Below are 27,337 nucleotides of genomic sequence, written 5' to 3' on the forward strand. Positions count from 1 at the left end.
ATGATAAAGAATAATCAAATAGAACAGTTAGAGGGACATCTTGATGAAATTCATGTGAGTGTGCATCCTGTCTGGTTCTCTTTCACTGTTACATTGTATACATATCAGAAAGGCACCGCATACATTGTATATATGCCAAATGAAGAAAGACCCAGTTCGTGGTAGGGACAAAGTAGACTGGTATACCGTTCCATCTAGCCACTTGGAATGGCACACAGATTAAAACTTGGGACTTCTTTCTGGAACTTTCCACTTAAGACTCTCAGACCATGATTGGCCACAGTAAACTGAAAGCAAAATCCAGGCTAAGAAAACCACTGTGTTTGCCCATAAGGTTCTAGGCAGATGTCAGCGACCAAGGATGAGTTTGTGTGGTCTAAGTCTTGTGGTCAGTTTGAGGTTAGTGCTATAAAAGTAACAATAAAGTCTGACCCAGGAGCTTCAGGGTCAGTAGCCATGTTTTGAATATGAAACTTGTAGGGGGAGACCCTGACTCAGAGCACTGGCTTAGTTGCTGTAGAACTGAGGGCAGATAATCTTATTACATCAGAAAGCCTTGTTAAGGGCTGGAGAGATGGCTCAGTGGTTAAGAGCACTGATTGCTCTTCCAGAGGTCCTGAGTTCAAATCCCAGCAACCACATGGTGGCTCACAACCATCTGTAACGGGATCCGATGCCCTCTTCTGGTGTGTCCGAAGACAGCTACAGTGTACTCACATACACAAAATAAATAAATAAATAAATCTTAAAAAAAAAAAAGATACACACAGAAAGCCTTGTTAGGAAAAGAATCAACATGAAAATAGAGTATGGCAGGGACATAAAAAACCCTGTCTGCCTCCCTGTGCCACACACACATGGACTCCTTGGAATGGCAGTCATGAGTATCCCTGACTTTCTGTGGTCCTTCTTAAAAGCTATGCCCACTTATTGAACATGTTAAGGAACCAAAATAACTACCAGAAAAAAAAATCACCAAAAATAGCTACCAATAAGATTATTAGAGACTGGGTGCGGATTTTTTTTCATAACCTTTAATTCAGAGAAGCATACATTTTACAATTCCAAAAAGTTTCTAAATTATTGGTAAAGTTGTTTCTAGTTCTGCCAAGCTTGCGCTTAGTGGCGTTTAGTTTTATGTTGGATTGTCCCTGAATAGCATATTAAAAATAGCCTGTATGGTGGCTGTTGTGACATAAGCTGCTCTGGGGAAAGTGACCCTCCACTTGAATCAGTTTTATTTGTTTCTTTTCTTCACCTAGTAAATTTTGTGGGTTTTCTTTGTTTGTTTATTTTTATTTTTGATATTTGCGGCAGGAGATCACTATGTGGCCCCAGTTTGGCCTGGAACTCACTGAAACTTGCCTGCCTCCGCCTCAGCCTCTGGAGTGCTGGGGTTAAAGATGTGCTTCCACCTCAGTGAGCTAGTACCCAAACGAACGACCAGAGGTCTTGGAAGAGGCGCTAATTCACGAGGTTGAATTTTGCAAAGATGCCCAGAGATCAACGTTTTGTGGCTATGACTCACACCACCGCGCTTTTATAAACCCTTGCGTTTTGTAGATTTCATGATTCATGCTGTCAGATGATCTCTCTTCCTGGGACCGTAGCGTTGCAAAAGTTCAGCCATTTGTTTCACAAGTTCTTTCACCAGAGTCTTCCCATTAGGACCTGCTCTTTCCGAGAGCTTTCCCCGGCCAGACTCAGCGCACGGCCTAGCTTCATGCTGAGCCTAACCTCCATTGCCTTCAAGATGGGAGAGTCCTCCAGAGGCAGCGTGCGGCTTTCTGCTTCAGGAAACAGTGCTGCAGTCCATCACGTTCATTCAGGCTGTCACAGGAGTACTGTGCCATAGAATGAGGTCACCAGCAAAGGCTCTTTCAGTTTTATGATGACACCTGCTCCAGGGTTCCAGGTGCTGATGCTGGCAAACGTTTAACTTTAAAGAACAGAGGTGCTTGCCTTTGTGCAGGCCTCTGCCAGTCAATGGGAGGTTGGTTTGCCCGCAGTCAGAGAATGAGGTTTTGAGAAGCATGTCTTCGTTGGTTAGCACTGACCTGGCTGAAATGGAAATATCTTGGTTGTCAGTATTTATCAGCATCTTTGAAAGGGATGCTGTGTCTTAGGCCTTGGGAGCGATTGGCCAGTATTTATTGATATGCTTATATGGCTGGTACTTCACCTCCTTATTTTTGACACATGATAACAGCAGGTACCTGGAAACTATGAGGAGTTTAGCATTTAGGACAGTCTGAGAGTAAAACTGGAAGTGTGGGAACGGGGCTGAGCTAGGACCAATGGACTCCACCTTGGAAGGGGGAGTTCACGGCTAATTGATCATAGCAAACACATTGGTTTAAACATTTCAGTACTGGTCTTTCTGTGTGTCAGGGTAGTTACCCTGAGGAGCCACCCACTTTTGGACCAACCATATGGCTCAGAGATGGAAACTTCTGGTAGCTTCAGGTTCAGGAGAGAAGAGAGGCTTGTTGGAGCTGAGAAGGCAGAGGGTGGAGACATTGCCTTCACCACTGAAGAGCCCATCCCTTGGACTGTGTTCTCTGGGCAGTTCGGTGAGCAACTGAGTAACTGATGTCCAAGGACGGGATGGGGAGTAGGGACCAGAGGGGGCGTTGTCTCTCTTTTGATAGGCTAGAGGCTCATAATGTTAAAATTTGAAAAATTGACAGTCTTTTTTCACTGTTTTGGTATGAATGACACCATAAAAGCCATCATTCCTGGCTGAGCCCCAGGAAAAGAGGAGTGAACCTGACTTAATATGTTCATTTCCGGCCAGAGGACACAGTCTACAAAAAAACAAAAACAAAAAGTTCAAATACAAAAGAGCCATTTCCAAGACAGACTGAAGGTGCTCCCCATTTCTGACCATTTTGAGTTATATATGGTCCCAAACAGATGGGGTAGACCAGGCTATCCAGTCTTGTCACCATTCCCCTCCCCTCTCCCTAGGTAATCTGGGACTTCTCATTTGAACTTCTGAGATGGGGCGGGAGAGGGACAGTACATGAAGAGCCCTACAAAATTGAGGTAAAACCAGAGTAACTGGGTCCATTTTGTTGTTTGTTTTGCTCTCCAAGGTGCCTGGGCCCCTGGTAATCCTCCCAGCCAGGGTGGGAGAGAAGCCCCTGGTTAGGGAAACAATGACTTGGCTGAGGTCTGGGGAATGCACCGTGGGGAAGGCCGCATTAAGGTAGAAATTCAAGATGGTTGTTTTTTGTTTTTGTTGTTGTTGTTGTTGGACAGTTCTAGACTCTGGCTGAGTTGTTGGGTAAAGTCACGGAATGTTTTCCAAGCTTGATGTTCGGGTGCTAATATTCCCAGCTCCTACGTTCTGATGATTCTGTCTGCACCCAGCCTACAGGTGAAACAGAGCTGAGGAGGGCACTGTTTGGTGTCCTGTGGAGGCCTGGGGCGGGTGAGGGACAATGGGGTGGGACTTTTCTGTTCCCAATTAGGCAATAGGGGGTTAGTAGTGGAGTGGGGAGAGAGAAAGATAGAGGGGGAGGGGGAGGACAAGAGGGAGAGGGAGCAAGCATGCAGGTTCGAGTGCCTAAGAAGGCTTTCAGCCTTTTTCTTAATGGGGAATGGACTCTGGGTATCTGCCACTTCTGCAGATTCTGCTGTGTTGACAAGAGGAAGCTGGGGGGAGGGGGCCTATTGGCCAGAGTCTCCATCCCCTCCTACTTTGATGTTTGGTTACTTTTGTTTTCCTTCTTGGCTGAATCACATGCTATTACAGTAGCAGTCTCTAGCTTTACACTAGGCTTCTCTGATTCCTCAGATGCTCACCGCCTTCTGTTGTCCTAGGCTGCTTTCTGAATTTAGCCGGGTTATTTTAGCTAGTAACTGAAAGGACCTTTTTTTAGAGTATAATATTGGATTGGACCTTTTCTGTTTTGCATCAGGATATTTTTCTTTGGTCTGTGTCTTTTTTCAATTTTGCTATTTTTCTTTTACTCCTGTTTCCCTTTCAAAAAGTTAAAAACGACTTGATTTCTATCAAGCTTAGTATAGCAAGTGTATGTGTCTAAAGCGTGAGCCCTGGTGCAGACTGTAGAGTTAGGAACTGGGTGAGCTGTTTGCTCTGTGGTTGACTGAATAAAGACTCTTCCAGGGACACAGATGTAGGACTCTCTTCCTTAATCCATTTCATTGCTACCATGTACTATGTGCAAGGCTGTCTCCAAAGCATTTGTCTGTGCCTTCTGTTTATCTAATGATCACCCTATGAGGTTCGCTGTATAATCTCCATTTTGCAGCCAAGGAGATGCAGGCATGGGGCAGTTAGTTACTTGCTTCGATTTGTTGCATTAGTGGAAACAGAGCTGAGTCCTGACTCTCAGCTTACCCCAGAGTCTGTCTTTCTTAATCTCAAGCGGAACCTTCTGTAGCAGGTCTGTTTTCCAGGGACTTAGTGCAATGTCTGTAAAGACTTTTATGTTTTTGTTTTTGTTTTCTTTTTACACATCTGGGAGGGCACTAGTGGCAAAAAGCAGAGGCTGGAGGTTGCACTGCCAAACACTGTCCACGTTCAGGCCCAGCCCCACAGCCAAGGATGACCCAGCCACGTGTGGTAAAACAAGCAGTTCTGGGAAGAATGGTTTACCAAATGCCAGCAGAGCATTCATGTTTAATAGTCAAGGAGCACACCATCCCCACGATGTTCTGAAATTTTAATTACTTCAAGAAATACTCCATATTTGCACAGTCATAAAACTATCTTGAAGTTACTTATCAGGGGAAAGACATGTAAGCATACAATTAGAAAACCTTTGGTGCAACTTAGATTTTGAACCGTCCAGACAGTGCTGCTGCCTCTGGCTGTGATAGAGGTGTTGGGAGGGCAATCATTTGGGTAGTTACGCCAGCTGTGATGTCTTTAGTTTCCACCGAGAGGCTGCATACGCAGAAGTCCTTGTTAGATGTCAGCAGGGAATTTTAGAATTGTGAAATTTGATGTCTTGGCTCTGTTTGGGTCCCATGAGTGGATGTCACTGCTATGGCTCTACAGAGCCTGTGCTGCCCTGGCCCCCAGGAACAGTCTGGGTGAGGCCTCCAGGCTGAGGAGCAGGAACCAGCCCCTGGAGAGCCGGGCGTATGGTTTTCCGCAGAGGCGGCTGGATGTAGGTTGTGCGTGAGTATTTCTTGCAGCTTTAATTACAACGTTCTGTTTGTGAGCTCCAGTCATGTGCTCGGCCCCTCTGCTCATCGGGCAAAACCGAGCTTTCCCAGTTGGAGAAGTTGAAGGTCTTCCTGTTTGTCTGAACTCCTGGCTGCAGAATGTAGACATCTGTGCATTGTCCTGATGCCGGCTTCCTTCCCCGAGGCCCTCTGAGCCCCCGGCAGTATCTGCGCCATTGTGCCGTACACATTCTTCCTCATTCTGACCTTGCGATGCCCGCTTACAGGAATGGTGCTTTCTCAGATAAAGCACGCCTTGGGGCTTTTTGAGCTAAATTCTTAGAGGTGAAAGATTGAGGGTCAAGCTAAAAGGCTGCACAAGACATTTTGAAGCGTGTCCCAGCCCCCCCCCCCCCCCCCAGGCCGGCTTTGAGGCTTGCTCTTCATTCGCACTAGGGCTTCTTAGGGCAAAGTGCTGTTTTGTAAGACACAGATGTGGGGATGGCCTCTGGTCTCTGCTACCCATTACTGCATACCTCCTTCTCCCCAGTCTGCCTTCTCTTTCCAGCGTACGCCACACTCCCCTTATTCCCTCCCTTGGGCCTCCTTGGTTTCTCCCGCAGGTCCCTTGTCTGTCCTGAGCTGGTGCTACCCCAGGGTCCGTCCCTGGTCCTCTGTCTTACTGTACATTATCTCGTGGCTGAGCTCCCCCATCCCCTTGGCTTTCCTCACTCACACAGTTTGCTTCTCTCCTGTATGTGACTCGGGTCTACAGGGCTCTCCAGCTCCTGCTGGCACGGACCACGTTGTCTCAAACATGCTGCTTATCCCCGGAACGTAGTCCCATTGAAATCTGGGCGTCACCCTTGACTCCTGCCCCAGCAACTTCTGTGGCAATTAGTCCTCACATCTGGCTGTCCATCCCCAACATTTCTGGAGCCTCACTCTCTGCTGAGGGAGCAAAGCACTTAGCTTTCTTTCCCTGGCCACAGTAGGGGCTTCTTGACCCTCCCAGGTTGCTCCCTGTTGGTAGCGATCCTGAGCCTGCAAGCGTAGCCTTAGATCATTGCTCACCCTGGAATTTGGCTGTCCCTCGGGCCAGACCTTGTGCCTGTATGAAAATGGCTGTATATATGTGGGTACACTCAAAGGCACACAGAAAAACACACTTGCCACAGGTGGGTTTATTCCTCCTGTCACTTGACTAACACTCGCAAGTATCCTAAAGGTGATTTTTCAAAAATGAGTATCTGATCTTGCCACTTTAAAAAAATGTTATTTATTTATTCTTAGATTTGTTTATTTCCTTTATTTTACATGTTTGAATGGCTGCAAGTATGTATGTGCACACGAGTCAGGCAGCAGAGCCCTGAGCAGCCTCTTTGATCATTGCTCTCTCTGGCTTCTAGCTGTCCCTTGCATGTCTGGTGCTATGGAGCTATAATTATAGATGGTTGTGAACCACCATGTGGGTTCTGGAAACCCAGCCTGGGTCCTCTACAAGAGAAACATGTATTCTTAACCATTGTGCCATCTCTCCAGTATAGAACTAGTCCCTTTTAAAAAAGGAGTTATTTATTTAATGCATATGATTACACGGTAGCTGTCTTCACACACACCAGGAGAGGGCATCAGATCCCATTGCAGATGGTTGTGAGCCACCATGTGATTGCTGGGAATTGAACTCGGGACCTCTGGAAGAGCAGTCAGTGCTCTTAACAGCTGAGCCATCTCTCCAGCTTTTGTCACTTTTGTATAGATAAGTACTTTAGTCCCTCCTATCACAGTAGAAGACAACATCACCAACCCTACACACATAGCCAGCCCTACACTATGGCTCCTCTTCCTCCTCCTACCCAGGTCTTCTGGCTTCCCAACTCTTACCAGTTGTGCACTCAACATCTGCTGTCCGTGGTCTTCTTTCCCCGCCCCAGGTAGAACAGAACATGGGTAGCTCTAGGTTGTAACTCCCCTCCCCCCAGCTGCCTTATCACTGTGCCTGGACCCCATTGAGGATGGAGAGCTGTCATTTTTGCCACATAAGCCATGCCACAGAACCAAGCGTGTGACCAGGCCTTGCTCCTATGTGCAGTATACAAATGCGGTCTTCCAAAAAACACTGCATTGTGACAGAACTGAGATCTGAGTCTACTGCTTCCCTCACAGAACTGGTCACGTGGCTTCTGGAGACACCTTCAGAGACCCCTTCAACCTTGTTTTAGTTAGGATGGAGGAATAGGGCGCCTGTAGTGATAGCTGAGAGTTCAGTGTGGATGGACTGACTGCAAAAGGACTTATGGACCCCGGTGGGGTTGTTTGCCCCAGCCATGTATAGTGAGTACCTGTTCTGTCAGATGCAGATCTTTTGAGATGGTTACAACTTCAGTCTATACCGAGGACTCTGTGCTGTGTGCCAAGCGTCAGTCCACCCTCCTAAGTCACCTACATTCAGGCCCCATATCCAACATGGCCTGTTTTCTCTTCAAACTGCCCAACTCCCCACTAGACAGACAGATAAACAGATACAGACACACGCACATACACACACACAAACACACACACACACAAACACACACACACACAAACACACACAGCATACACACACACAAACACACACACACAAACACACATACATACACACACACACACACACACACACACACACACACACACACACACACACATACACACACACCAGTGCTTCCTGGGAGCTTCTTTCTTGACAGGATTTGGATCAGAAAAGTTGGACTCATGTAGAGGCCACCCTGGCTCTTGAAAATCAGTGCAAAGGGTTCACACAGATGACTCCGTGAGGTAAAGCGAGGGGAATGGGTAAGAGGAGCCTTGGGAACACACAGCTGTGATTTCATTTGAAGTGCGTCATGTTAAGTAGCTAGCAGAAGTCCCGTGTATACCTTCATAGTTACTATATTTATGTACGCGTGCACACCAACTTGTTCCACTCAGAATTTAAGACATGAACAGAGCCCACCCCTTTTGACAGTTTTAAGAAGGAAGGGCTTACACAGCCTTCCAGGGTTACCCAGTAAGAGCTGGAAAATGCCCTCCTTTTCTCTCACTGTAACTTCCCTCCTGCAATTAGCCATCTCTTGACTTCCCAACAAGCATGCTCCTAGCAAAGTCTCCTCATGCTTTCCGTGGGATTCTCTCCTGTACCACCCAGAGTTCCTCATGGGTTGCTCAGGCCCTGGGTACGTTCCTGATTGCAGCCCTCCTGACGGCGCCACGGTTCCTCCAGGGCGGTAGGAGGACAGGTCTATCTCCCCACTTGCCCTTTGTCGGCCCCAGTGCCCACACTCATTTCTTTGGACTTTGAACAGATAGATTCCAGGTTGCCTAGGTTCCTGCCAGGCCTCACCTCTGTAGAACTTCAGGGTGTGGTCAACAAACTATGGATGTCACAGTACAAAGATCGACCGTGGCTCCCGTATGATGAACTCTCCGTTTGGGAGAGCCGCACCCAGGTCTCCCTTTAAAGTGTTTGTTTTAGGAGATGCTTAGTGAGCATGATTCCCAGGAAGAGTAGGATCTAATGAGGAGAGGAAATGATCAAGGATGAGGGACATGGTGAGCTCTTTCACAGGGTGAATGTGGTCTTGGCCCTTGCCTCAGACATCATTACCTGTGCAGCCTGAAGGAGTCTTAGCACCTCTGTTCTTCAGGCAGAAGTGGGATCAGTTACAGCTCTCCACACTTGGCAGTCCCCAAAGGCCTCCATTTCCACTTCCCCACCCCATGACGTCATAAACCCTAATATGGGTCAGCTCTCGCTATTGTAAGTGCCACCCGTACCAAAGATGAGGAAGATCGGTGACGTGAAACACAACAGGATGGAAACAGCCTTATTTCCCCAGCTCAGGGATGTGGCCCTCCCTCTGATTATACGTTGCTGATCATAACAATCGATCATGACAGAGCCCCTGTCTCCTGGCCTTTGCTATCCATGTTAATGGGGTCCATTTTACCAAACCTTGTAAAATACTACCTTTTACCAAAAGTTTAAAAATTTCAAGTCTACTCATATTCCCACCCGGCAACTGGGCCCGTATGTTGGGCTTTTGAGTGTCCTTTGAGTCATTTGGCTGATTGTAACAAAATAAGATGTTTCATTAGATAACCAGTGAGAAAGAATTAAAAGTGTCCGCTGCCGGATGGGTGTAAACGAGCCTTCCTCGGTGTTCATAACCTGTGAGAGAATCAGTCACACTGCTTGGTTTTAATAATTCACCAAGGAACTGAAACAAACAGTTAACAGTTTCCTATGGTTACTGCTGTGATGGAAAAAACAGATGACTTTTGACTTGCTGGAAACTAAGACCTAAGTCCCACTTAGCTTGTGATTTCTCATCTGGAGAGTCTTATTAATACTCATTTATTTATTAGTTCATACCTTTCATGACGTAAGATGAGACCAAATACAGTTTTTAAAAAAATGGAACCTTGGGCTGGAGAGATGGCTCAGTGGTTAAGAGTGCTGACTGCTCTTCCAGAGGTCCTGAGTTCAGTTCCCAGCACCCACATGGTGGCTCACAACTGTCATGGGGATCCGATGCCCTCTTCTGGTGTCTGAAGACAGTGACAATGTATCCACATACATGAAATAAATAAATAAATCTTAAAAAAAAAAAAATGGAACCTTGATATGCTGCCCTGCCTGCCCTGTCCTGTTTAGCTTCTTCATGGTTCTTCCCTGCACTTCACTTTCTGGCCGAGAAAGCCACAACACATCAAGAAGGAGGGGCCTCCTTTAGGACCAAAGGCTTTTCACACCTCAGAAATCTCCAAGTTCATCTCTGATGCAGAGGGGACCTTGCCTTTCACTATTAGCCCCAAGGCATGTTCTACTGCATTCTCAAGAGTGGAAGTTAGAACTTCATCTCCCACCCACAAAAAGAGTTCAGAAAGGGGAGCTGGTCTTGCCTACGTCCTCTGGCTGTGGCTCTTGGGCTCTGGGGAGCATCTGCACTTTATCTGCTCAGGTCCGTGTTTGGGTGTGACCAATACTGCTTTTGTCAAGCTTAACACCTTTTTTTTGTTTGTTTTTTTGTTTTTTGTTTTTTGTTTTTTGTTTTTTTTTTCCGGAGCTGGGGACCGAACCCAGGGCCTTGTGCTTACAAGGCAAGCGCTCTACCACTAAGCTAAATCCCCAACCCCGCTTAACACGTTTTATAACCTGTTTCTATGAGCCCTTTGCTCCAGAAGAGCCTGTGCCCCTTGGAGGAGGTGGTCAGAGGTAGTCGTGTACTTGACGTAAGTAGAAAGTGGGGGTGGGGTCCCACCACATCATCACCTCCCTTGAGGGAGTAGTACAAGATCACATGGCAGTTAGTCAGGAGCCTAGGACTGGACTCTCGTTTCCCTGGATACCTTCCTGGTCCTCTCCACCAATTATTTTGCCATAAGACAAACTTCCGTCAATTGCTCATAAGAGAAGACGGTTTTTGCCTCATGGAGACTAGTTGAATGTGGGCCAATATGTAACGCTGACTCCTCCCGTGGTGCCCAACTTACAGTTATCCCTGGCTCCACCTGCCAGCGTTCGCAAGCCGCCACGTGAGCTGGTTACTTCCTCCATCCTCCTTTCCTTGGGGATGAGGAAATGATTCTTATCAAGGTGAAGCTTGTTGCTGGAAAACACAAAACTAGTTAATGATAGGGCGTGGTCTACAGAGTTGAAACTGGGGACTCCATGCTATCCTGTTTGAGTCATATAACTCTATTTTCATGAGACATTAGTATTTGAATATGAAGCTAGGCACCTTAAGACCAATGGGTCCACCACAGTAGGATGCCTTGGCATGACTCAGAAGTGGACCTCAAGATGCTGGGTGGAGGCAAGGCTGCTGGTTCTTATTCTAGAAGGGAGGAACCCCATCAAGGAGGACTGACTGTGTGCTGGGTTCTGTCCTAAGCGTGTTACTAGTTCCATAGGGTTGGTCCTCACAACAGCCCTGTTTGAAAGTTTCTAGTATTATCACACTTTACAGCAAGGAAGTAGGGAAAGGGGCATGACCATGCCCAGGGACTCCACTTAGACAGTGGGAGAACTTGGATTCAAGTGTCCATTCTGGCTCCTGAGTCTGGTCCTGATGCTGCAGTGATGGGTGGGCACAGCATCCAGCCTAGTCCCTTCTCATAACCTAACTTGAACACAGTCCCATTTTCTTCGCTGACTCCTCCCGTGGAGCCCAACTTACAGTTATCCCTGGCTCCACCTGCCAGCGTTTGCAAAGCCACGGGGGCTGGTTACTTCCCCTATCCTCATTTCCTTGGGGATGAGGAAATGACTCTTATCAAGGTGAAGCTTGTTGCTGGGCCCTTGTAGCTTTCTCTCTGTGAAGAGTGTCTTGGTTTGGTTTCTATTGCTTTGATAAACACCATGACCAAAAGCAGCTGGGGCGGGGTAAAAGGTTTCCTTCAGCTTAAGACTCTTGGGTCATACTCCGTCACTGAGGGAAGTAGGAACAGGAACTGAAGGAGGGGCTGAGAACGAGCGCTTCTTACTGGCTTGCTCAACACAAGGTTTGCCCAGTCTGCCTTTTAATTCTTAACCCACGACCACCTGGCCTGGGGGGTGGCACTACCCACAGTTGACTGGACCTCCCTTACCCCCATCAATCAATCATTAGCCAAGAACATAACCCCACAGACTTACCTCCTACCCAAACTCATAGAGGCATTTTCCCCATTTATGTTCTTCCCAGGTGATCCTGGCTTGTGTAAAGACCACATGCATGAGAACACACACACACACACACACACACACACACACACACACACACACACACACACACAGTATAACTAGAATAGGGGAGGCAGATAACTTCTTGGGGTACTGTCTGTTCTTCCCTGGATTGTGCTAGAAAGCGATGGTTGAGTCTTCCGGAACCCTGAGTGTCTGTGGTACCACATCTCTGACTTCAAGTGACTTATCTTCCTCTTTCCTTATCTGTTCTGCAGCCCTTCCAGTGTGCAGCCTGTCCAAGGGACAGGACCAAGAGCTGCCTCTCATAGACTGTGCCTCAGGCCTTCCTGCCCAAGTCTTCCTGTAATTTATTTCTGTCACAAACCTCTCCCCTGCTATGCTTCCTTGTCATTAGGGGCTGTGGTAAGAGGCCCCTATTCCCACATAGAGGATACTGGATCATCTGAACAAGTATTTGGATTGCAGATTTCCAGAGAGGGACTGGAGGGTTGTGTGCCCCATGATGCTCTTGAGGTGGGAACACTGGGCTCTCTTTTCCCAGTGCTGCATTCCCCAGCCCTTAGGCCAGCCAGTGTTAGAGGCCAAGGAGGCTGCGTGAGTTTAAGGATTGCTCTGGGTTGGCAAGGACCTGAAACTTCTGAGCCATGTATCAAACGATAGTGTAGCGTTCTCTCAAAAAGTGGGTATCCTTTCAAGGTTATAGTTAAGCCTAATTGTTTTCTTAAGATCATCTGTTCTTAAAAGATATGTTGAATCCTAACCATCTGGGGATTCTTTCTTAGTTAATAAAGAAAACTTAAGCTTTCTTTGTTGATGGTTTGAGATTAGTAACTCTCATCAGGGAAAGTTGGAAAATGCTAGATAGGTTGGATCACTAATTATGAAATCATTGAAATATACCATGTTCAATAAGCTGGGTGTGGATGATGTTTACACATCTGTACATCACAAATATTTGTATATTTGTAGCTCTCATCCTAGAATGTTTCTATATATTTTAATGAGCGTATCTAGTAGATTCCAATGTGGCATATTTATCCGAATCATTATACCTAACCACTGAATGTTTTTATTGGTGTTAAATCTGTGACAGAAATGAACTAGCAGAGAGGAAACTTTCAGTGCATAAATAAAAGCACCGAGCCTCATGCATAAACATCTCTGTGTGTGCATTGTTTTTTATTGCACATGTATTCAGAACACAAGACCTGGGCTGTTTTCAAAACTTCACAGAGTTTGCTGGACCTTGGGAGTGGAGACTTATGAGGTAGGTCTCTTAGATCCGAGGCTGGAGTTTGTGTTATCAGAGTTAAAAAGCCAGTGGCCCTGTGAATGAGAAGTTAAGAAGAGACAGCATTTCGGCAATACTCTCAGAAGCAGGAGCCTGGCTGAGACCTGGCTCTGTCCTAGTGGTGAGAAACAGAAAGAGAATCTAAGGTGGTTGTTGGTGGTGGTGATGGTGGTGGTGGTGGTGGTGGTGGTGGTGGTGGTGTGTGTGTGTGTGTGTGTGTGTGTGTGTGTGTGTGTGTGTGTGTGTGTGTGTGTGTGTGCTAAGGATATGGGTGTCTTACATCATCAGGTCCAGTTTGCTGACGATTATAAATGTACTACTCCACACAGGTTTGTGTGTAAGTGACCTCAGTGAGACTGGGGTACGCTTGGGGCATTCGCTTTGCTGGAGTCCAGGTTGAGGATTCTGCTGTGTAAGGATGCTTCTGCGTCTGCCTCCCAGAAAACTGCTGGGGCAAACTGGTCTTTCTACTGGAAGCGGTGGGTCCTTTCTGGGTCATGGCGATAGTCTGTCCCCTTTACCACTCTCCCCTCTGCCTGCCCTGCTTTTGTTTTTGTTTTTCCAGAGCTGGGGACCGAACCCAGGGCCTTGCGCTTGCTAGGCAAGCGCTCTACCGCTGAGCTAAATCCCCAACCCCTGCTTTTGGTTTTTTTGAGACAAGGTTTCTCTGTGTAGCCCTAGCTGTTGTAGAACTCACTCTGTAGCTTTGAACACAGAGATCTGCCTGCCTCTGTCTCCCAGGTGCTGGCTGGTGAGTGACTGCGTCTACTGCTGGCTCCGTTTGCCACTTCCGTCACACCTATGACCTCTTTTGTGGCCACTAGTGACCTGGGCCCTAGCATTAGTCTGCACATTATCTACTGCAGCTTGCTTTTGTCTGGTATCGGACAGTGACGGGAGGAAGAGAATTTTTAACTATCTGTGCATTCGTCCAAACTAACATTTTCCCTATTAGTAGTTTTGAGCTGATAAGGTTTTATCAAGTTACTGTCTTAAGCAAACAAAGGACTGTGTAAAAGGAGACAATGGCCAGATTAAAGTTGTTCTCAGGGTAGTGACCTTGCCAGCCTCTCAAATGATTGTCCTCTCAGTGGGATCATTAGGATTTTATGATGGAGGTGGGAAGCAGGGCGTGTGGCCATAGTTAATCCCTCCCGGGCTCAGCTTGTCACTCTCCCAAATGCTGCGCTATGGCTGTCTCCCTGTTCTGTAATCTAAATTGTCTTTGCTGCTCTCCTCCATGGCTTCTTACCTCCCTCTGTTAGTCATTGTCCCAGTTGTCACCCATCCCAGAAAGGAAAGACTTGGCCTGCTCCCGGTTGGAGGCTGGCCTCTGGGACACCCTACGGTTTTGGTGATGACACCTGGTACCAAATGGTCTCTGAGTTGTCTTTGGGCTGCTCTCAGGGAGGGGGATCCTTGGGGTCCTTGCTCTAGAGACAAGCACACAGCCCCCTACCTGTGAGTGCTAGAAGCAAGCTTCTTAGTCCTAGCCCTGACCACAGAGGCAGGAGGTGGCCATAACTAATCCTCCAATGAGTACAGCTCTCAGAAGAACGGTGACTGGAAGGACAGGCAGACTGGTCAAGGTGTTTGCTGTGACCCTGAAATCCCAGCCTAGGTACAGCCGAGGTTTGGTTTTATTACCATCGAGTATTTATAGAGAACGGCTGTTCCCTTGATTCGTGTTGTCGGAGACACGGCAGACGGATTGTCTCTGATGCCATAGCAGAGGGAAAGGAAAGCCAGTGAGCTATAGATTGAGAGTTAGAAGGGCAAAACCCTGCAGTCAGTCAGTGGGGTGGGAAATGCAGTTCCCAGGAGAGGTGGGACTGCGTGAGACCACAAAGTCATCTTCTGTGGGAGCTGTTCAAGAAGCTTCCAGGCAGGGGGCGGCTCTTGTTCTAGTTGATCCTGAGATTTTCTGGTGTTTGCTGGAGTTGTGTGAGAGTCTGGGAAACAACAGATGGCACAGTCCTCTCTGTTTATCTTGTTTGGGGCTTGTGAAGTGACTGGGAGGGCTCTGGCTGATGGCGGGCGCTGTGGCTGAACAAGTGGCGTTTCTTTCTGCCTGGACACAGAAGGGGTGAGAAGAGTCTGCAGTTGCCGTGTAAATGATGTCAGTGTTCCCTGGGCACAGAGCTGTCCAGCTGTCCCTCAGATGAGCCACGGGTCTGTTCTCTTAGGATCATGTACTCTAGTCTGCAGCAGCTGGACAGGGATGCATGGAACATCCCCTCTGCTGCCTCGGACGTCCCAGGGTTGATTCCTGAGTTCCCGCTTTCCCTGCCCTTGTGACCTTTTTTTCTGTTTCTTTCCTTTTGATCCTGGAATGACATCTGAACCCACCTTAGGACTCTGGCCTGACTCAGAATGCATTATAAATTAGAAAAATACCTGTGGTTTAAAACGATAGGAAACAAGGGCACAAAAAGGCAACTCGTGGGAGTAACGTTTCACTTCATTAATAAACCAAAAGTAGCTTCAGACCCACAGGACTGTGGGGGGCGACACAGAGGCCCCTTGCCTAGTCATGCCTAGAAGTCTGGTTTGCTCAGTCCTGCCCTCTGTCAGATACAGCAGCCAAGTCCCTGAGGAAGACCTACCATCTTAAGAGTTTAAATGGGCGTATGCAGAAAAGGGAAGAGGAAGTTTAAAATATGCAGGCGATCTTCCATGGTAGATCTAGGGGCACACACGCTCACACGTGTGTGTGTGTGTGTGTGTGTGTGTGTGTGTGTGTGTGTGTGTGTCTGTCTGTCTGTCTGTCTGTCTGTGTGTGTCTGTGTGTCTGTGTGTGTCTGTCTAGACAGTGGCACACATCACTGCTTGGGGGGGCACAGTCACCCCAGGCAAGATGAGAACCCCTGCTTCAGTGGCTTCCCAGAGGATCAGAGGTATGAGGAGGAGACGCTTGTCCTGGGAGCTGAGAAAGATTATGGACCGAAGCTGGAAGGTGCTGGGCACAGTCAGCTCAAAGAACAGAGTACTTGCTGGGGCATTTGACAGGCAGAACGATTTTCTGTAACCAGTATGTCCTGTGGGGCAGTCAGAGCAAAGGCTTGAGAGGCCTCCTCTGGTGGCCTCGTTTAAAATCTGAAGACAAAGAAAGCAGCCATGCAAGGTGCTTCTCCTCTCATACGAGCATAGGCCGTGCACATTGCCTGTGGGGAAAGGTCCCAAGCCATCAGGGAGTTCCCTCGCCGTCCTGGGATTTGCTGGAGCACAGCTGCTCTGCTGAATCCCTTGTTCCCATTGACTTGGGAGCCCTCCTGAGCTCGACAGAGAACTGGTGGCCGGCCAGCCGCTGGCTGTGTCCTGATCACACTGGGTCACACCCCTGTGTCTTCCTCCTTCCTTCATAAACTATGACAGAATGTGGTGGGAACTGGTTAGAGGTGCAGGTCCCCCCTCCCCAACACCTCCCTGCAGGAGTGGGGTGGAGAGTGGGGGGTCCTTGTCCCCTACCTTCTGGTAGTGAAGGGTCTTCTTCACTCTCAGAGGCAAAATCACAAGCAGTTGGCTTTATCCAACTGTCTCATGCTTGCACAAGACCTGGGGGTTGAAGGCCAATTTGCTAAGCCTTTTGTGTGGTTCCCGTGTCTAGGAGAGACAGCAATAATCCAGAAATGGGCCAAGAAACAAAGAGCTTCTCAGAAGCATATGGTTAGATGTGCTCCCCCAGATCAAGGTAGTAAATTTACTGATATTTGGGGCTTATATTGTTAATTTAATATTTTATCCTTCCATACTTAGAGTTCACCAGCAGAAAAAGTTCTCCCTCCCCTTTGGTGTTTTCAGTGTAAATTACTTAAGCTTTGTGTTTTGAAACCTGTATGGTATTTCTGTTTCTATAAAGCTCCTGGAGGGCCACTCTGGCCAGGGACCCACCCACCTTCAGTCCCTCAGAGACCAAAGCTGGAGTTGGGAGAATTCCTTACAGAGTCTGTTAGCAGGTTCCTCAGCTAACACTGGGCCGCCATTTTTACCAGAGCTCTGACCTGGGGCCACTTCCTTTTGCCCCACTGATTTGTTGGCCCTTGCCTTCCTTTGCCACTTTCTAGAGTTTTTCTTTTCGTCATCCTCGGGTTGTGTCACAAAACTGGAGCCTGGGGGACCATGCAGTCTCAGTAGAACAAAAGGATCCCTGCCCCCCAAAACTGATATTTTGTCAGTACTCCCTGTGTCCTCAGTGTTATGCTAATCCCATGGTGGCAGTGAGGAATGGCTGGCACCGTGGACTGGATGCTGTGCTTCTCGTCATTCAGATGCCCACATCTTACTCCTCACTGCAGCCGTGGGGAGCAGGGCACTGTTCTATTCTGGGGGATGAGGAAGCCAGACATGCAGAGGCTAAATACAAACAGCCTGTCTGAGAGCACCGTTTTTGATTGGCAGAACCAAGGAGGTCTGAGGTCTGTGTATGAAGCTTTGAAAAGCACTGTCCCACCCCGTCATGTGGTGTGCATGCCCTTCGCACAGGATGGCATTGCTTGCCGAGGGGCACAGCGGGCAGAGAACAACGCCAGAGGACAGCATGTTTGTCCTTTTCCAGTAGAGTCTCTGGATGGCCTGGGGTCTCCAGGATGCTGTAAGTTTTGACTTTCCTGCTTGCCAGAAAGCTTTTCTCTCAACGTGTGTCTTCTCGATTCAAGTAAATTCCCCATTTGGAGTTTATCTCCCTTCTTAGGTCTGCTGGTCTTTTTACATTTTCGTAGGTTGTAAAGGAAACATGGCCGTGTTACAAGGAGAGGCAGAACTCGATGCCGAGAAGCAGCATCCCTCCTAGCTTCAAAGTGGCATCTCTTAGACTAGAGCTTCCCAACCTCAGCAACAGGATCTGCCTAGGGCTCCCTCAAACCTGAGGAGCCAGTCTCGCACCTCTTCTTACAGATTCGAGGTCCACGTCAGCTAGAGAGAACCAGGGCACGGTGTGCTCGTGTGTGTCTGAGTTTGTGTGAATGGATATGCGTGAAGCTGTTCTGGTCCTGACGTCTGAGTACTGTCCTCTCGGATGTACAGCAGGAGTTAAACATATCACCTCCAAAAGATGCTCACGGGAAATACACTGAACTAACTCCTTCTAGTGAGCGTCTGTGACACAGCTCTGTGACACAGACAGTGGAAAAGAAGCTTAAGTAAGAGGAAGAACCCAACTCCCCAGGTTGTTGGGTCCTCAGTAAGATAAGTGTCTTAGCGTCTTCAGGGATGTGGGGGTAGGTGGGTAGTTAGGGAGGAAAACAGCTTTTATCTAGAAAATAACCAAATGCAATTCACAAGCCTCGATTGAGTCGCAGCTTAAAGGGCAGGGAAATCAAACAAAAACATGGAGAAGGCTTGGCAAAGTGTGGACAAGGCATTGGGTGTGAGTGGGCTGTTTTCTTGAGTGGCTTGATTGTCTTGTAGCTGTGCAAGGAGATGACCTTATTTTAGGAGGTCTGTGCTAAAGCATTTAGGGATGAACTATTAGACACATCATTTGCAGATGGTTCCTAAAACGTTTGTGCATGCTCTAGAATAGAAAAAAATGTTGAGTCTGGTGTTGGGTGTACAGCTGCTCCTGGCCTACCCTTGTCTATTTATGTCTGTGTCCAGCATTCTTGTAATGTGACTAAAAAGCAGGTGCAAGGTGAGTAAGGACCCTGACCTCACCTCATCCCTCACCCCCCACCCCCGTCGGCCTCTTTGTCATGCTGGGAGTCCAGATGGGGTACAGCATGGATTGACACCTCCTGCTTTCCTGCACCGGCAGAGTAGAGATGAACTTTGTTCCTGGGTATCTGTTCCAGTAATCGAAGAAATCTGGCCAGCGGGCACCGCCTGGCTCTGGCTTTGTGTGCACTTTGTTCCCTTCTGACAATAGGAACTTGGAAGAGAAGGTACACACCTTATTCAGAGTTACACACCTAGTTCTGCACATCCCTCTTGGACGGTTAGAGCTTGCGAGGAATATATACCACTGTCACCTCCTCCTTGCTCTCTCTTTGGACGATGGGATGATAATCTTGTGTCATTGTCCTCTTATGTCTTCCTTCCTTCTTATGTCTCCCCAGGAGCTTTTCTTGTGGGCCTCCTTGACAATGTTGTAACATTTTTTATGTTACAGGCTCTCCAGGTGACCCACAGTCCTGTGCCTGTGACAGTAAGGTCAGACTGGAGATGAATTTATTGGGTTTTTTTTCCCAGGTGGTTTATGAGGGAGTGTGGAGAGTGGCAGTTAACAGAGGAGAGTGCCCTGCTGAGGAGTACTGAGCCTGGGGCCCTGTGGTTTCAGAGATCTATAATGAGGATCCATTTCCCCTCTGACACTGCTGAGGTTGTCTCAGCAGGTGCCTGCCTTTCAGTGCCTTTAGCCAAATGGGGACACTTCTCAGAACACAGCCCAGTCAGGACCCCTGCTGCTCTCCCAAATTTTCCCTTGTCCAGCTGCCCTGATTTTGTTCCCATCTGGGGAAGCTGCCTAGTTAGTTCATTAGCCTAGAATACCGTGACAGTCCACCGATGTAGCAGTTCTGAAACTTGCTGGGAACCCGTGTGCCTTATCTCCTGGTTCAAAATGGCCGTTTCATCCCAGCCATTCTGTTATGACCACGGGACCTTGTTTGCGGGGAGAGAAGTGTTCTTTGGGCACAGATGGGGAAAGTGCTTTATTTTGTAAGATTAAAGTTTGTAAATCCCTAAATAATCTTGCCTTGACTTTGGCATGGACCGTTTCCCAGCCCCAAGGCCTGAAGTTCCTCACAGCCTTTCTTTTTTTGTGATGAGAAGACAGCCTCATCACAGTCCTCACTCAGAGCCCAGCTGACACAGCATTGCCACTGAGAGAGCGTGACAGAGCTCTGCAGTTCAGCAAGGGGACAAATAGATATAGTCTGAAAAGCCACTTTAAATAGACGAGGGACAAGGGTGGGGATGGGCTGGAAGTAACAGCAAGTTAGTTTTTAAATCAGCTGGGGTTGGAGAGCGCTCTCCAGAGGTCACTACTTGTAACAGATTGGTCAGGTGCCGCCTCCAGGGAGCCCTCAGGCTTCCTTTCCGGATTGTTTTCATTGTAAACAATCCCTGTGAAACCGTTTGCTTCCCAGTCTCTGGTTAAGGAGTGCTAGGGAGTGACACCTGTGTTTGTGCTCAGTGCTAATCTTTTCTCTCCGGTTGGATTTGGAAGTCTAGTTTAGAGGGTGCAGAAGTATGAAATGAGGTCTCCGTGCTTCTCTCGAAGCCCACAGGCAGGCTTAGTTAGACAGGAGTAACTATGCCTGCTGAAACCGGTGCCCTACAGGGTGCTTCAGCAAGTAAGTTTCTCTCTTACAACTGTCTCATGAGGGAAGGGCAGCCTTGCAGTATAGGTTGTCGATGAAGACACACTGAGAAGTTACTTATCCACACCGCCAGGCAGTGGTGGACCTCCTGGCTCTAGAACCCAGATCTGAGGATTCTTGGTGTTTTTTAGTGGAACACATGACCTCCTCCCTTAACCAAGCACAACACAGCCTGGCAGCTTACAAACATCTGTCGTTAGGGTTGGACAGACTGTGTCTTAATCACAACCCCTGTGACTATTTGTGATGCAATTTAAATTCATGTTTCATGAGATGCGTACTGTCACCGCTCGCTACAGTGTCAGCCAGCAGGCAAAGTATTGGCGTGTGGTACCCCAACCTCCATTTTAAGCTTTGATACTGGTCTTTGCTATTTCCACATTTATCTCCCTCTTCCCCTGCCGCCTGCCTCACCCAAGCCCAGCGTTTCAAGGGGCTCTTTGTAGTTCTCATGGAGTTGACATGACCTGGGTTAATGAGATGGAGTCATTCAGAGCAGGGCCATATGACCAGATGTCAGATACGAGCTGCGTGATCCTGCCTGACCTTGGAGAGGGGCAGAGAGCTGGTGCTGCAGACCAGCAGTGCCAACCCCTGATGGAGGGAGGTTCAGGCTCTGAAGGAGGGTTGAGCCATCGGGCAGAGTCCCCTGGTAATGAAGTCATGTGTCCTCAGGAGCAGAATGAGCTCTCTGTGAACTCAGAAACAAGGAGCATGTTGAGTCCCAGGCCAAGGGACACGAGATGAATTGGGACAATTCAAGAGATGCATTCAAGGACAGCTTTTTGTCGTCAACAAGTGGACCCAGCTGTAAGGACACCTAGTTAATTAATGGTCCTCATTTTCCCAAGTCATGACCCCCTTAAGGCTTTTCAAGAAGTTTTAACTCGCATAAATTAACTTCTCTAAAATAATGCGAGGAACACATGGGAAACTAGTGTGGGCAGCAGTGTCCTGTTTGTTCTTTCTCCCGGGATCATTTCCCCTTGCATCCTGACTCAGCTAGGAACCAAATACTTTCCTGGTAATTTGATTTCCAGGCAGTTGAAGGTTTTTTACTCTCGCCTGTTAAATAGCCAAAACTGTCGGTGTTTTAGAGAACTTGGCATATGTGCTAGCGAGGCAGTGACCACTGCCTCACAAACTCTATGTCAGGGCATTGACAAAGTTCCGAGCCTGCATCTCTCCATAGCGGTTAGCTCCTGGGGCAGTGTCCCAGATAGAGCGTGTCCCAGTAGAGGGCTGGTGGGAGCCTGGTAAGGTTCCCCACCGACCACTGCTCGGTGTTACAGCAAAAAAAGTGAGGAACAATGGCATCCAGAAAGCGCCCCGGGGCCGCCTGGCTGGGAGCTGAGCGCGGGAAGGTGGGCGGGAAGGTGGCGGGCGTCCCGGGTGGGGGTGGCACGGGGCGGGGCGGGGCGGGCGGGGCGGGGCCTGGCCAGCCGCTCACCCTCCTCCTTTCTGGACGTAGGTGAGGCTGCTGGCCGCTGGGACTCAGCACTCCGTATGAATGCCGTCAGCCCGGGATCCAGACCTCACTGCTTCTGCTGCCTCGGACGGGACTGAGCGACCCTCGCCGAGACTTCCTTCTCGGACTTCCTCGCCACTCACAGCTGTCTTTCTGGATTGACACCGTGGACTTCCAGCCTCGCTTTCCCACCGTGAACATCAATATGTGTCATGTCATTGTCACCTGCCGCTCGATGCTCTGGACCCTCCTGAGTATCGTGGTGGCCTTTGCTGAACTCGTTGCCTTCATGAGCGCCGACTGGCTCATCGGGAAAGCCAAGACCCGCAGCGGCGACGAGCAGGCAGGCATGGACTCGGAGCCCCACTACCTGGGCATCCTCTGCCTCCGCACCCCTGCCATGCAGCAAGTCCCTCGGGACACACTGTGCGGGACCTATGCCAAGAGCTTTGGGGAGATAGCCAGCGGCTTCTGGCAGGCTACCGCTATTTTCCTGGCCATGGGGATCTTCATTCTCTGCGTAGTGGCTTTGGTGTCCGTCTTCACCATGTGCGTGCAAAGCATCATGAGGAAAAGCATTTTCAACGTCTGCGGGCTCCTGCAGGGAATCGCAGGTGAGTGCTGCGGTAAGCAGAGGAACCTGAGCTCCGGACTCCTGGCACTTACTGTTTGCATCTCTTGAAGGGGGCTGGCCAAGATCTTTTTCCTCTGGTCTCACTGTCTCAATAGTAAGACCAGTCTTAGGGGTTGGGGATTTAGCTCAGCGGTAGAGCGCTTGCCTAGCGAGCGCAAGGCCCTGGGTTCGGTCCCCAGCTCCGGAAAAAAAAAGGAAAAAAAAAAAAAAAAAGGACCAGTCTTGCGATCCGACATTGCAAGCCTCTCCTCCGTGCTCATTTTCTCTGGGTCTGAGTTGTTTGAGTAACTTGTGCCTACTTTTTGCTTTTCTCATTTTCTCTGAGTCTGAGTTGTTTAACTTGTTCCTGCTTTTTGCTTTTCTCATTAAACTAAAACCGTGCCTTGACCGAGTGCCCATGCCCGCGTGGTGAGGGCATATCTGAGGGGTTTGGTCGGAGCTGGTCCTAACTGCAGCAAAAGGAAAGACATTGCCCTGGAGCCCGTGTTTGCTCTGGTGCCCGTGTTTCGTTAGAGGCAGAGAGGTTGCCCTTCTACCCTGGTGAGTTCAGCTTTTTTGGGCAGGAGGACTCCAGCCTCCTGGGAAGGGATTAGCATCAGCTGCTCTGCGTTTAATAATGTTCCACTTAAGTTGTCTCCTGGAGCCTGACAGAATGTTCCGTGCAGTTAGATCAGAAGATGCAAGCTAACTAACTTCCACTTCGGATATTTCTCCCTAACGAGCTTGTTGGAAATGGGCGGGAAATCTTGAGTTCTTGACAGCGATCCTGGACCTTTAAGAAAAGGTCTGTGGACCCTGGCACTACCTAGGTTCCCCCAAAGGGTTGAAAGGTAGACCCCCGACCCAAGACAACAGCAGTTAGCCCAGGCTGAAGGGGACTGCCTCTGTGCAGTTGAGTTAGAACACATCCTCCAGAGGTAGAATGAATATGGGGAACATTCCCATTTTAAACAGGGTACCGTTGGTTTCAGCTACAGTGGAAGGAACAGGAATCTACCTCAGCCATGTTGAAGAGCCCAGGTGGTTCCCTCTCAGCACTGCATAAACAGGGCCTGGGCCCTTCTTCAGCAGAGACCAGCTGAGCCCCAGATCTAGGGAGTGGGAAGCCCCAGAGCTTACATCAACTGATACCCTCAGCCTCACAGCTAAGTGGTGAGCTCAACGGGGCAGCTTTCAAATAAACAGATCAAATGACAGGGCTTTTCTCAAACAGCTGATAAGATAACTTGTTTTTTTCTGTCCCTCAAACCTTGGGGGGCTCTGTAAGCAGTGACTGAGGATGGGGTCATGAGCTGAGGTGACACACCCTGCCCTGCAGCCTGGGCTGCCTCCACAGGGTTATTCTCCACCTGACAGGCACTCATTTGTCTGAGAGGATCCGCTGTGAGTGGCCAGGGAGATGCAGATGCTCACAGAATCTGTTAGATCTGGGCTTACATCTGTCAGTGCTGTTGTTAACTGTCAGGTTCAATTTGGGACAGGTAGCACCCCACCTCTCTGTGCAAAGTGGGGAGGCTGGAATGTGATCTCACCTCTGTGTGTGTGTTTTCATCTTAGGCTTCTAATTCTGTGCGGCTCTTGGTCCTTTAGATTCACTTATAAAATCCGAAGCCTATATCCTGGATGTTTCACCTCCCAGAATCCTTGAAGGATTGAGTTGGGTCCTTTTTTTTTTTTCTTGTCAGCTTTCTTCTCTGACATACTGCCTCCGGTGTCTTATCTTAAAACATTTGTGAAGTGTTACCAAAGTGTTTTAAAAAGTCAAACTAAACACATAGCCTCCACCCAGGATTCAGTAATCCTCTCGAAGACCACTGGTTAGTCAGGAAGTAGGGCTTAACTTTCCGACCAATTCCAGTTGACCCTCCATGGCTTTGTGCCTTCCTTGTGGGGTTTTTGAAGTTGGTCTGCAAGAGACTCCTGGTGTGTCTTTCTAGGAGTTCTTCTTACCCTGAGAAGCTCACAGAAATATCTACCTACCGGCAAACAAAAAACAGCGGTCATTTACAGCATAGGGGAGGGGGGAGCAGTCTGGGCTCCAGGGCATCTTTTTTAGTCTTTGGATACAAAGTAGAGACATCCTTTATGTTTTGGTCTTACAGATTGTTCGGGTGCAGCTTCTTATGTTTTTATGTTTCTTTTTCTTCACTTGAACACATGGGAATCCTCCTGCCTAGGTGCTGGCATTACAGGCAATGGACTATCACATCCAGCTTCATGTATGGTATTAACAAGGGCCATTCCAGCAAACTCTAGCCCTGAGGATGTTAGCTCAACAAATCTTGTTATGCTCTTGTTGCTTCTCCTAATTGGCAAGCAAGCGTTTTTGAGAGTTCAGTGTGTGTATCCATGACGGAGAATTTTTCTGACTTCTCTCTCTTCATAGATGGTCTGTGAAGAGCTGGGGAGGATGTATATATGCCTCATGGGCCAGCCTGCTAGAGAGGATAGTTACAAACATCTGCTTCCCAAAGAAATTTGAGTCAAATTTGAGTTTTCTGTCCATCCCTGTGACTTCGGCACATTTCAGAAATTCTGAGCTTACTCACAGTTTTAAATTGACACGAGACGGACAGCCCTCCTGTCTACAGTTTGCTCTCTAGAGGCTATGGGTTTAAGGCGAAGCTCTGAAATAACAGAAAAGACTGGCTGCTTTGTCCACAGCCAGGCTGATAGCACAGCACAGTGAGGTGAGGATAAATACCAGGGAGTTATTCTTCCCACGTTCCCATGTCTGCTAGAAGGGCTAGTAGGTTCCTTCTTCTAGGATGAAGGTTGACCCCAGGCACTCAGCCCCCTGTAGGCAGCAAGCCTAGTCCTGGAACATTTGGCTACAAAAGTAACCATACCAGTGTAGACATAGTGACTGGCCTCTTTGCCAGAGGCTGTCCCACCCTCAGCACCACATGACTGGCTGCCCTGGAGCTTTCCTCTATGACGCCCCCTTCACCATGAAGCAAGGAAGTTCTTGTTAGAGCTGTACAATACTCACTCACACTGGGGTAGTTAGTATTTCTTGCTCCATGGCAAAATGGCCCTTTAAAAAGTGACTGGATGTAAAGTTATGAGATGACATAAGCATATTCCTGAGACATATTAATTAAAAATAAATAAATATTCCACAGGCTTATATAGAAATATAAACTGTGAACTGTGTGTGCTGGTTTATATCTGTAATCTGAGCATTTGGACGAGAAAGGCAGAAGGATCAGAAGTCTAGCCTAGGCTACGTATTGAGACCCTCTCTCAAAACAAAACATTTAAAATATCGGTATTTTGGCCTCAGAATTATGTGTGGAAGATACTGTCATCTCAGAAATTTTGTTATGTTAAAAGCAACAAGTACAGTTAACCGAAATAGCAGGATTTGTTTCAAGGCCTGACCTCTTGGCAGCCAGGAAGCTAGACATCCCTGCCTCAGTGTTCAGCAATCACTTCTGGCCGTCACTGGAGTTAAGCCTTACCTCAGAAGGCCTGAGACACTGACCAACTGAGCCCATTCCTCTAAGTTCCACGTCTGCCTGCCTGTAATCAAGTCTAATCACAGTGCTTAACTGGAGGCTGCTTGAGGGTTAAGGTAGATAGTGTGTTGGCAGGGCAAGCATGATGTTTGACGTCTGGGAAACGGTGGTAGCTCTGTGGTGATCGTGAAAGTTACTGCTTTCTTACCAAGCTTTTGTGTTCTAAGGAACAGGATACTGTTGCGGTAAAAATTAAAAAGGAACATTTTTCTATTGGTTCCCAATTGCCGGAGCCACTCACGCCGGCTGCTACTCTACCAGGCAAGCTGCCCTCTGCTGGCTGTCTCTCTTTTAGCTGCCCTCGCCGAGTGGTCCCCTAGGCGGTAGTTTCCATGCCTCACACAGACACACTCGTGCGCGCGCGTGCACACACACACACACACACACACACACACACACACACGCCTTGTTCTGCGGGCCCTTGCATGGTTCTCACTCTGCATGGGCAACAGAACCAGTTTCGCATGCTCCAACTGCCTCTCAGTCATTTCTTTCACACGCTGTCCTCTTTAGCCCGGTAAAAATCAAAGTTCCAGAAACTTGTAATTTAGCAATTAGATTTACATGTCAATTTCTCAGTCCACGATTCATCCACACAATAAATTCACTAGAATTGATAGAGATATAAACCGCCCACCTAGACAAGATAAAATCGATCTAGTTCACCTAAATCTGAACCGTCGTCCTCTGTAGACGCCATCTTCGTCTTTTTTCTCCTCTCTCCTTCCTCGACTTTTTCCCCAGCCTACCCTTCCTTCTCATCTAATGAACTGGCCTTGCTGCACCATGGCGTCACCCTACACGATCCCTTTTATAAGCCGCTGTAATTGGCCATATTGTCTTCAAGTCCTGGATTTTCTGTCTGGTGCTGCTCTCTGGTTCCTGGATTGCCTGCCTGGAATGAGGCCGTAGGGCTCAGGTACAGAGCCGTCCTGAGGCTTTGGACGGTTGGGTCTTCTATTACGGTTCTAAGGAGCAGACGAGAGCAGAGCTTCTTCCTCTCTCCTTCCTCTTTCTCCTCACTTGAGTCTGACTGCAGGTGGCGGCTCAGACTTCCCTGACTGCAGAGACTCCAGACCCGTGTGCACTGGAGGAGAGCGTGTCTGGGACTTGGCAGAGACAGCAGCACACATGGGTTCTGATCCCTCTGGGACCCATTACCAAAGCTGGCTTGTTGGCCAGCGGGGCTGACTTTTGCCAGCTGTCTTCCGTAGGTTGTGACCTGGATGCAATCC

General features: G+C 48.4%; 1 protein-coding gene across 9 annotated transcripts in view; it reads left to right on the plus strand.

Annotated features, from left to right (window-relative positions):
• Lhfpl2 (LHFPL tetraspan subfamily member 2) overlaps window positions 1–27,337 on the plus strand; it is a 153,427-nt gene that overhangs the window by 99,296 nt on the left and 26,794 nt on the right. For 3 of the 9 annotated variants that reach the window (XM_017590688.3, XM_063281488.1, NM_001106402.1), the window contains one exon: window positions 21,951–22,561. In XM_017590688.3, the coding sequence (XP_017446177.1) occupies window positions 22,153–22,561 (409 nt within the window). In that variant the 5' untranslated portion in view covers window positions 21,951–22,152. Of the gene's footprint in view, window positions 1–17,462; window positions 17,752–21,154; window positions 21,290–21,421; window positions 21,780–21,950; window positions 22,574–27,337 lie in introns of those variants that run through there. The other 6 variants (XM_039101908.2, XM_017590692.3, XM_039101909.2 and 3 more) reach the window with 6 other exon arrangements.

This window comes from Rattus norvegicus, chromosome 2 (assembly GCF_036323735.1).
Source record: "Rattus norvegicus strain BN/NHsdMcwi chromosome 2, GRCr8, whole genome shotgun sequence".
NCBI lineage: Eukaryota > Metazoa > Chordata > Mammalia > Rodentia > Muridae > Rattus > Rattus norvegicus.